A 12,023-nucleotide genomic window follows, 5' to 3' on the forward strand; every position below is an offset into this window, starting at 1 on the left:
CTTTCCTATACCCTGCAGGATCCGTGATCATCCAAGATCTATGGGGGACTACGGTACAAGATGGGGGACATGGTGTCCTAGATAGCCATGAACTGTGATTCAGATGCTTCACACCTAGATCCCAGGAGCTAAGCTTTAAGCAAATAATGCCAGTTACAGAACAGATCAGAAGTACCTATCAGTAGGGTTCATGATTTTTGAAGTTTCTACTCTTCAACTCACTTTTTTGTAACAAGCCAAACTCCTTATTGTAATCTCATGTCCCTGGGAATGGAGCCTTTAACAAAAATGCTGAACATAACCAGACTTGCCATAAAACAACAAGGGTTGGCAATATCATGAGCAATTGTTTTGCTTCAAGCAAGCAAAGCAGAGAACACAACAGCAGTTGCTTAAACTGGCCTATTAATCTTTAAAAGTGTTCCTGGATGCAGGTATGAACATTGTAGTTAGTCTCAAAAGAGGGAGTTATTTTTCTTGCTGGAAATCTTAACATTCAAGAGAGTTTTCAAAAATCTTTTTATGGTTCATTTTAATGGCATTGGATTCTGGTACAGACCCTTAAATTTAGCACCCACTCTCTTGTGCATTTATTTCCTGCATAACATTTATCTCATTATATAGCAGGGGAAGTTATAGTATTCCTACATCCACAACAGAAAGAGAGCACAGAACCAATAAGAAATTAAGGAAATTATTAAAATTAACTGTACTATTACTGCACTATTGTATTCTTAATCATGCCTTTATCACCATATTTTTTCTTTGTTCACAACCACTGTGCACAAAATACAGTTTTTTGGATAACAACAAAGATGAATCCTGTTTTGGCTGCAAGCTAGATTGCATCTGTTCCTCCTACTGAATTATGTGGGCTTTTGGCACAAGTTATGTCTCCTATTTGCATACATTTCCCAGGAACACTAGAACTACTACCCCATGCAAGGATTGGTTTTGTAAGGCTTGTCACTTCAGGATGCCCATGGTACTAAAGATGGAGAACTACATAAGAACAAACAGTTTCAGCACAAGTGAGTCAAACCAGACCCTATTAACATTGCTAGAGTCCTCCTATAGCAGTTTTTCTTTCAGGGAAGATATATTGGTGACAAAATTTAATTTTTTGATATTTCAAATGTATGTAGAACTCCTTAGGGATCTGAGCATTATTGTTTAAAAGCAACAAAACCAAGATAAGATGGGTTGAAATGAAATGGTCTCGTTGAGACTGAAAATTGCTTTACATTATAAACTCCTTTTTCAAATGTTCATAATTTTATGAACCTTTTAGACAGAAATTTTTTGTGACCAATAATTGGATTTTTTTTTTTCAAATCTTGTGTGTGTGTGTGTGTTCCAAGACTTTTCCAGGCCTTCTTTTGCCTTTCTTGGCTATCTGCCCTGAGAAGTTTTCATACAGCATTTGTTTTGGTGACTATATATGTCTTGCTGACGCTGTTTCAAATTTTTCACTATTATAGTTACATGTCAGTATCATCTTGACTCATTTCAGTCAGAATTGCATAGGGCTTGACTGAGGGACACACCAGTCTGCTTTGACTTCACACAAGCCCTTATCCCATCTCCAGTCTTCAAAACAGAAAGCAGTGCTGAGTTTGCCATCAGTCCAAACCTGGTTTGTCTCTTATCTTTGTATCGTCAGAGGGAATAGGTGAGAACAATTTTCAGACTAAGTGCTTGACTTAATAGCATGTCAAGGACCCCATGGGAACAAAACAGCTCTTCTGGACAGCTGTGACTTTTTTGTGCTCCTGTTGAACTTCCTATGACAAGTGATGAGTAAGGCTCATATTGATTCAATCACCCTATCTCATGTCTTTTTTTCATTTGATCTTGGAGCTTATTTCAGCTATACTATATTACCTCTTGGGTTGTTTCTCAGACACAGAGACTGCCACAAAAGTGGTGGAGGAAAAAAACATGAGCCATAAAACTGAGATTTGAGCATAGATCTGAATATTGCCAAACATGAGAGCTCACCTTTGAGAGATGAAGGTTGCAGAAAACAGGTTGCAGAAAACAACCCCTTGATGGGTTCTTATGACTGATAATAATGTTGAATAAAGAAGACAGCAGTGTGCTTCTTTTGTTGACTTCTTGCCTTCTGGTCTTCTAAAGACACTCCACTTTGAAAGTAAGTTCTGCAGAAGACAGGAAACTAATTTATGAGCATGTGGCAAATTAAACAATGCAGATGAACCTTTTTTTCTTTTTAATCTTTCCAGTAGATCATCTATGCATTTTTCAAACAAATTGCCCAAAGTTATTTTGCTCACTTTAAAAAAATATGTGTGTATATATATGTATTTATATATATATGTATTTATATATATATATATTCATATATATGCATATATATTCATTCATATATATATGTGTGTGCATATATATGCATATATATAAATTCTGGCAAAGCTCACCAGTAAAAAACAGTAAAGACAGTACTGCCTAACTCAAACACCTTTTTTTTTTTTTTTTTGAGATTAAATGCATACAATTTTTTTAACTGTAGTTATGGTTGACATGGGAATCCTTTCCTTCAGCCATAGTTCAATATCATGGCTACAGGATTCATTCAGTGTGTGAGACTCTAATTACAGTGGGAACCACAGACCTCTTCTACAATTAGATCAGGTTTTGTTAACACTGGAACACACCATTTATATCTAATAGGGGTTAATGTCTCCTCGAAATTAGTTACCAGAATAGAATATATCATATAGAATATAGAATATAATAGAATATAGAATGTAATAGAATATGTGTGTTCCTTATCCATGCCAGCACCACTATAAGTTTAACTCTAAGCTTAATCAGGAGCAGGAAATTACAAATGTAATGTACTTCTGCTCTCCTACCACTACATGCTTTACCTTTTAACTATTGATTAGGATTTGATATAAACTTTTTCTCCTCATTGGTAAAAACAGAAACTGGGTAGCAAGTGAGAACTAGACCATACTTGTTGGTCTTAGAAATGAGATGAGAATGTTTATTAACATCAACCTGTTAACATTAGCCTCAGCCTAAATAATTTTCATTTATAATATAAATTATGGCATATATCAATAAAATAAAAAAGTATTGGTAGGGGCTAGGTACTGCACAAGTGAAAATAATGTCCAGATCTCTACTGTTATGCTTTGCTAGCCCTTGCTCTTGCATCTTTCTGTGAAATTTCAAGTGGTGACTGCTTTATGGAAGAAAAAGTGCTTCTCCTCCATCCAATTAGACATGCAAATGTCTCTGTTAGTGGTTTTCCTAAGAGTTTATTCTTCAGGAATGAAAAAAATATAAAATAGCACGGCATAAAGCAGAAACATACAGTGAAAAAAAAAGAATCTACAATGCATAATCATTATGTTACAATAAAATACGTCTGTTACATAAGTGAATCTTGTTTGTTATTTTTTTCCCCTGGAGTTTTATTGTCTTTTCTTTCTTTAGTTCTGGTGATTTTAATTAAGTAGTCTTAACTTATCATTATTTTTATGATCTTTTTTGCTTTTTGTAGGCACTGTACACAAAGTAAACAAATAAATGAAAGAAATATCCTTATTATTGTTACTTAGTTTAAAACTAAGCCCTGCTATCTGTTATTATCTGATAAGATTTATCTAGATCCACCACCTGAATATAGAAAATCTCCGCTTGAAACCAAATGTGGAATTTAAGCAGATATAATGAAATTAAACATTATCTCCAAGCACTTAGAAAACAGTATTATTGGGACTTAAAGGGATTATGTCTCACCTAAAAGAAAGCACCTGCTGTAGCAATGATTTCCAATAATGATCAAAATTAATCCTTTGGTTGACAACCAACACAAATCCTATACATAGTTTAAAAGCTTAAAAAGCCATTAAGCAGGACTCTACATCAGTAGAAGTGTGATTATTGTGCTGATCCTGTGCTCAGGTGAAAACTTCTTACCATGTATTTATTTACCATGTAGCATTTATTCAGTGCTGAATGAAATCCCTATGCTCAAAAGTAGAGCATAGGGGTTCCCTTTGCTATATCGCTTCCATAAGTGCCACATGAATTTCCTAGAAGTCCTATTATTTATGTTCTACCTACACTTAGTTTATGGCATCTTCCCGACAGGTTACTAGCTGGGGAAGTTTGGTTTGTGTGCTGATGTATGGAATCAAGATCAAGAAACATGATGAGTCTGTAGCTCAGAAGACAACAATTTTCAATTCATAATTGAAATTTCAGTTATTACATGAATCCCAACTGACTCATCAAAGAGACAGATTGATGTCTTTTGTACAGAGCCTGGAATTTGGTCTCTTATTATGAATAGGCACCATTCTCCTGTAAGAAATAAACAGTTTACATCACCTGATGAAGTCTGATCATTTTATAACCATTTGCTTAATGGTTGCTTGTTACACTGGAAAATAGCACGTTATCTCTTGAAAAAAAAATGAAGTACTTGCTTGTACATTCTGAAAGAATTCTTAACTTTTATTGAACATACAATAATCCACTTGTGCATCAGTTTATGCACAGAGGTTCCAAACACTGAATTTACAGATACCGAAACACTCTCAGAAGTACACCAGTATTTAAAATCTGTACACCCAGCCAAAGTGTTTTTTCATTTTCTATGTTACTGTAAGTAGTAATGAAGATACAGGCTAATTTTTCAAAGCCTGGTATATTCCAATGACTTCACAGATTAAAAATCTCCAAGAAATTAGGTGGGAGTGTGCTTTGGCTGCTTAAAAATAATAATAATAATAAAAAGAAAATTGATTTTTTTTTTTAGGCTTTCATTTATTGATCGACAGCTTAACATTTATCAGCTCAAACAGCTTACGTCTGCCAATATGTGAAGTGATATTTTAGAGGTCAAGCTTGTGCACCAGGTGGTTTTGTTTGCATTTCTAAAAGTGATCTTTACTGGGCCATCATTATCATCATTTACCTGTTTTGAGGACTCAGGACATAATATACACAGTGACAAATAACTGTTAGAAAGCTGTACTTATAGCCTTTATCCATAATGTCTGAATAATAATAATAAGAAGAAAAGCAGCAATTGCTGTGATGATATCTCTATTCTTTCTAATTATATAAAGTAATTTTAGCTATAATATTGCTGTTTCCTTTTCTCACTGTGTCACCAGGAACCTTGAAATATGAACAAAACTACAGATGTGATCCATGTAAACAAGTTCTGATAATAATCAGAAAAATAACGTCAAATTCTTATGTTTTAAAGGTGTTGGCAAGATGTAACAGAGATGTTTCCTTTTCAAGTTTACTGGCTTCCTTTGCCTTTTCCTGTTACCTGCCCAAGCACAAACTTCAATAAAACTTAAAGGCAAAAGATAGAAAAAAATGAAATAATGGAACCAAAAAGAAAAACTTTGAGGGTAAAGAAAAATATGAAACCTTGAAATTGTAATAAGTGAAATTATGAAACCAACACCAAACACACGGACCCCACAATTTTTCCCATAGGTATGATAACAAAGTGTTAACTTGCAACATTTGATATAGACTAACCCACATGGTAAATCCATATTCCCACTCAACAAAGAGTTACCAAAATAGATGAGTATCTGTGTACTGCTTGACAAATGGTATTTCCTACACTTGACAGTTGTGAAAAACACTTGATAACACTGTGCAATCTCTGGCATTGTTGTACAGAGAAAGCCTCAGCTATTTCCTATGACTGTATTTATAATTATATTTTCTTTACACTGAATTGTCTGTCAACTTCTGATTTTGTAAATCATTTTCATATTGCAGCTGAAAAATTTCTAAACCACTATCAAGGAATGACATACAAAGTCAAAAGACAAATGCTTCATCAACTGTGAATAATGATCCTACAAATCTGCATTTAAAGGGTAAAGAAGTTATGAAGAGCAAAACATCAAACCACAAAGGCTGATTACTTACTGCTAACTAACAGAGATTGACCATGTGTAACACCTGTTAATTTTCATGTGTAGCCAGAATAAAAGTAATTATCAAAGGGAAATATAAAGACTTTCTTGAACTGGAATTTGTACCAAGTGTACTTTTTGTTAGTGTGTTATGCTACTTCTATGGGTAGGCTGATTGGACAAGTTGTCATTGATTTTGAAGCTGATGTGAATGAAGAGCAATTATTCCTTTTATTTTAAACTGAAATCAGTTCACAGAAGTGGGTTTATTATCTAAGCTAAAAAGATAATCTCCGTGGAGGTAATAGAAGGAAGGAAAGGCAGCCAAATCTTTGGCTGGAGAGAACATTTCATCTGAACCATTGGCAAGTGGGACAATCTGCCTGGTTGTAGCCTAATTTAAAATGATACTTAATTTTTCTATAATTATTAACTTAAATAAATGTGGTGGAATTTTTTTTTAGATCATCTCCAGTACCACGGAGTAAAGTTGTCTCTGTTGTTTGTTCAAAAAATAATTCTTGAATCAAATTCTAATCAAGTAAAAACAAAATTGCTTTTCAGGCTGTGAATCCATGGAGACATAGGATATTCACTGTGTTTTGTGTACTACGTGATATGATGGCCCTTCTACCAGACAAAAACTCCAATGCACAATTACAAAATAAATAATAAACCTTTGCAATTTTCTCTCTCCCTCTTAATGGTCTACTTTCATGTTAAGATTATGTGGGTGAAGAGGAAGGCTATTTATTTATCTTATTTTCATTTTAATAACTAAAATCACTTTTTATTTCCCTTTCTTTATCTTAAATAATATTGAGTTTGAGGATTTCATGCTTTTTCCCTCCCTGTCTCCTAGGAAACCGATCTCATGACATTTAACATCTCAATGCACCGATCTTGGTGGCGGGAGCACGGGCCCGGCTGCATACGAAGGGTGGTGCGTCCTTCTGCTCCTGGCATCCTAGATGATTACTCCTACGTCTCTGTGACAGGCTGCATAATTGATTTCCAGTACCTAGAGGTTATTCACAGTGCTATCCAAATACTCCTCTCCGTAAGTACCGATTTTCTCTTGTACTTGGACTCAAGACGTCTTTCCGCATTCAGCCATCAGTTGTTGTGTGCCTCTTTCCTGACAAGGTGATGTAGTGGTTGATCAATAGCAGCATGGATTCGGAATTGTATTGTATTTTGAATTAGAGAATGATAGTCACATTATTAAAATGTACACTGCTCTTCTCTTTGCTTACGACAAAAGTGACAAAGTGGCATAGTCCCCATTCTGGCCTTTGCTAGGAAAGGTGAAAACTATTTCAAATTCTCATCTCTCATTCATTGAGACATACTGAAAAGGAGAACAGACTTGTCCAAAATCAGTTGGCCTAAACTTTTCCAAAGTTCACAATCAATGATGGTATTTATTCAGTCCCGAATGTAAATATATTTTACTTGACACACAGCTAAGATTCTCCCAAAGGGAGATATGAATGTGACACTTGAAGAAAGTCGGGGAAATATTAGGAATGGGAGTACTCATGTATATTTAATGACATTATCTGTTCTTTCCTGGGTCTCTGGGTTATCAGAATACTCTGCCTTCATGATCTACTTTTTGCTGTTGCACTACTAGTAAAAAAATGCAAGCACTAGAAGTCATTACAAAAAGTATGCTGTCTATTGCATGGTCATTGAGCCACGGGACAATGGGCACCTGAGGGATATGGGCAATTCAAAGAAGCACTGGGGCTCGATGAATTACTCTGGGAGCAGCAGCCAAGTCTTGTCCACAGTTTTTCCTCATTTTGGTAGCAGGTTCTGCTTATGCTCAAAATCTTGACTGGCACAGACTTTGTGTGATTTAGAAGTAGTACCTCTTTCTTGGTTTCTTTCTCTACATAGCTGAGTGTAGTACATAGCAAATGGTTCACACCATGTGGGTGCACATGGTTCTGATATGCCTTAGATATCTGCACCTATTCTGAGAACACAAATGTTCATGGTTCATGGTTGTAACTATGACCTCCAGTGCTTGGCAGACAGTCAGAGAAGAGTTGTGGTCTAAAGTCCACAACTGCTCCATGAAAAAAACTCCATGGTCTGATCAACCAGATAGGCTGGATATTCCTGGCCTACTCAGTATTTCAAGATGTTTTACTAACTGACTTGTAAGTCCTTTACTAACAAAGAAAGAGATTCGAGATTTTAAGCTTATTAGTTTAAAATTATGTCCAGATTTTAATTTTTACATTTTCTCAAGTTAATGACATTTATATTCTGAATGAAAAAAAAAAAATCAGTGTACATGTTGGGACAACTTGCATGCCTGGAATGATGTAATAGGTATAACAGGCTCTTCAGGAGAGAAAGGCAGAGAAGAAGAGGAGGTAAGTAGCCCTGTATTTTAAGGAATGCCTTGACTGCACATAGCTGGGAGATGGTGACAAAAAGGGCTGAGTGTCTCTGGGTAAGAGTCAGGGAAAGGGCAATGAGACAGATATTATGTTGGAAGTCTGTTATAGACCACTCACACAGGGTGAAAAGGCAGATGAAATCTTCTATAAGCAACAAGAAGTCTCATGATCACTAGCCCTTGTTCTCTTGGGGACTCCAACTTCCTAGATGTCTGCTAGAAATAAAGTAACACAGAGTGGAAGCAGTCTAGGAGATTCTTGGAGTATGTGTAGGATAGCTTACTCACACATGTGGTGAAGGAACCATCTAGGGAAGGTGCTTCACTTGACCTATCCTTGCAGACAGGGAAAGACTTAGGGGTGATGTGATGGCTGGAGGCTGTCTTGGGCACAGCGATCATGAAATAGAGTTTTTGATCTTTGGTGAAGTAAGATAGGGGTTAACAGAGCTGTTACCTTGGATTTCTGGAGGGCAGACATCAGCCTATTCAGAAGTCCTGCTGACAGGGTCAGAACCTAGATGATTTCTATTATCTATCATAGATCTAACTGTCTAGAACTGCCCAACCGTCTAGAACACAGTAGTGTTCACAGTCTAAAAGTCTTGAAGTTTTAGACTTCTCAGCATTACTAAAGGATGCTTTTGTAAGATGCCAAATGTTATTGTCTTACCACTGCTTTGAGTCAAAATTTAATAAACTTTGATCTTACAGCAGTGATTAGTGAACTTCCACTTGAAAGTCCAGACCTGAATTAGTGCATTTTCTTAGTTCACCAGTGACATCACAAGTGCTTGCATATCACATGTGCCTTTTCCAGCTTCTCAGGCACTAGTGACATCACAGGCACATAAACCAGCCTTTTCCCGAGTGTTGTTCAGTCGGAAAGTAAAGACTTTGAGTCAAGATATTTTTCAATGAAGATAAAATTACTTCTCTTGAGGCTTAGTCCTGTATGTGTCAACATACATTGTGAAATTACAATGCAAGCAGGCTTTGGAAAAGAATATTGCACACTGCAACTGCAAAGCCTGATAGAGTGTAGCTTTCTTACTCTTGTGAGGGTTTGATACTGAAACCAGGTTGCCTCTCCCATTAGGTCCATCTCTGCATCTGCAGAAAATTTCCCTCACAGTCCTCTAGTTTTGCCCATACAAGGGAAACTGTAGTATGGTCTATTTAATAGGAGAAAAACATTAATATTTCCAAATTATATTTATATAAATTATTCATCACTTCTATAAGAAAAATGTATTGTGATATTCAGAATTTTTTATAGATTTTTTGTGATTTTTTGGTGATTTTTTGGTGATTTGATCAAAATTTTTTTGTGATTAAATTTAGAGTTCAGTGGAAATACAGCTGGTGGTTGAAATCAAGAACAGTTTTCTTCTCTGCTTATCCAGTGTAATAAAATTCAGCTCAAAATTTACCAAATGACAAGAACACAGATAGAAATATTATAATAATAGAATAAAAGCATTTAATATATATAAACTTAATGAAATATGCATATGGAAAAAATAGGAAAACTATGTAATAATTTGTACAGCTTTGTGTAAAGCATAAGATGTCCATTCCTTGTGGTGTGAATGATTGCCTGGAACAGTCATAAATAAATTCTGTATACAATTCATTGCAAGTTCAAAATGTGCCAGGAACTTGTAAGGCTTGACTGGGAATTAAATAGTTGCAGTTTCAGATATTGTTTTTGCCTGATATACACAATGTTAAAATATGCGAAGTAGGGTTTTCCTCCAGTCTTGTTATCTTCCTTATTCCATCTGTGAGGCAGTGTGATTAGCATATGAGTCTGTACTTCAATTTCCATTTAGAATTGTAATTTAGCCTTGCTTAATTTACTGTCCCATAAAATATAAGTCACCACCTAGATTATCAGACTTGCTGCAGTTTCCTCCCATTTTCTGAGTACTGTTGACCTGAGGAGGCTCCCATTCATTTCAGATGCATAACTGTTTTCCTAATTGGGATACTAATTTCAGTTGTTAGTTAAAAGGTCATTTAGGTTGTCTTTTTACAGTACTGAAGAATTACTAGATGGCCAGACATGTAGATCAGAAGGCCTGTCTTTTTCTTTTTCTTTTTTTTTTTCTTTTTTTTTTTTTTTTCTATTATCTAGACCCCACAGTAGACTTTTCGTTTTTTGGACCTTAAAATCTACTTAATTTTCATAAAGTTTTTTTTTCTTTTTTTGGTAGCAGTAGGAGTGTAACAAACCATTTTACAGTGTAACAAAAACTTTATTGGCATAACAAATCATTTTATCATGCTAACTGTTGTCCAAATGACTGGAAAGGTGAGCATTTCCAATTGATAGGGAGTCAGAGCCACTGTAATAAAATATCCCTCCAGGGGTAAATATCAGATACCTGTCCAGATATATAATCTGCTGTGTTTGTCCAAAAAATAAATGAAATAAAAGGTGTATATATATATATATATTTATATGCATAGAATGCTGCAGCTGTGACTACATTAGACCCTACTTCAGGTAATAGACTATATAGCAGTTTATTTCATTCTAATACACTAAGACTCCTTTTGTATTTGCTCTTTAGTTGTTTCCAAAGAAAATATCTTTTATCAGTGAAACAGTAACTTTCTATCTCGTCCATATTTTGACCAGCTATTGAAATGATTGAGTATTGAAGGTATTAAGAATTTCTGTAGACTGATGAATAATCAAGAGACATATGGGAGAGTGGAATGCAATTAATAATAACAAAATATATTTAAGTTGTGTGTTTAAAATATACATTTATTTATTGTATAGCACATATTCTTGTGATGGGTAAGGCTTTTCACACAGCACCTTTTATTTCAAAATGCAAGATATGTCATCTTTATTGAAATCTGAATTTTTGGAGAATGAATGGTTATTATAGTCAAAACAGTGAGTAACTTTAAGAGAAGACCTTGCAGAAAGTTTTGTATTAGACCCTGAGACTTATATCACAGAACGTTTGTCTACAGCTTCACTGTGAAGCAGAGACCCTCAAGCCAAGGTTCATGGAAGTAGCTCTGGAATTAGCAGCAGTATAACTTCATTAGTACTGAAAAAGCAAAACGAATTAATTTTGGCAGAGTGACAGGCTGACACTATAGTGCTTCAGGGGGTAGGAGTTGTAACCTTCTTGTGATGCTGCATTGAGCAAAGTGAGTTTAACTTTCCACCAGAGTCCCAGCACACTACTTTTCACTGTACAGAAGAGCCATATCTAATACCTAGAACCCTGAAGACAAGAGAATTGAAAAATTGAAAACACCCAAAGCATTCAAGCTGTTTGGCATGTTGCTGCTGACCAAAATCAGGGTATTTTGAAGAAAATCTCTGTTTTACTTTGCAGAGGTCCATCTGGTGGCTCTTGTCAATCAGTGTCATTTATAGCTCCTAGGTGACCACTGGACTACATATGAGGAGCAGTCACAAAATAACAGTAACAAAACAAAACAAACAACCATAAAAACAAACTAACCAACAAAACCCACCTTCAGAGTCACCTGGTTTTCAATACATTATAAAGACAGGCAAGGATGTGATTTAAAGAGTCTTATCCATAGAGGAGCTGAAAGCAGTGAACATACCAGCCTAAGGTAAAGTCAGTCACTAATCAATGGGGAATAACTTATTTGCTAACTCTATCACACACAAAACA

The 12,023-nt window shown here is 35.4% G+C and overlaps 1 protein-coding gene across 1 annotated transcript in view; it reads left to right on the plus strand.

The window, feature by feature from the left end:
• The window catches only part of NKAIN3 (sodium/potassium transporting ATPase interacting 3), a gene marked incomplete at both ends in the record, with an annotated part of 372,961 nt that overhangs the window by 286,615 nt on the left and 74,323 nt on the right, over positions 1 to 12,023 (plus strand). Inside the window, one exon of the mRNA XM_084282732.1 lies at positions 6,793 to 6,990. Within this exon, the coding sequence (XP_084138858.1) occupies positions 6,793 to 6,990 (198 nt within the window). The remainder of the gene's footprint in view (positions 1 to 6,792; positions 6,991 to 12,023) is intronic.

This window comes from Netta rufina (assembly GCF_964035555.1).
Source record: "Netta rufina genome assembly, chromosome: 2".
In the NCBI taxonomy this organism is placed as follows: Eukaryota; Metazoa; Chordata; class Aves; order Anseriformes; family Anatidae; genus Netta; species Netta rufina.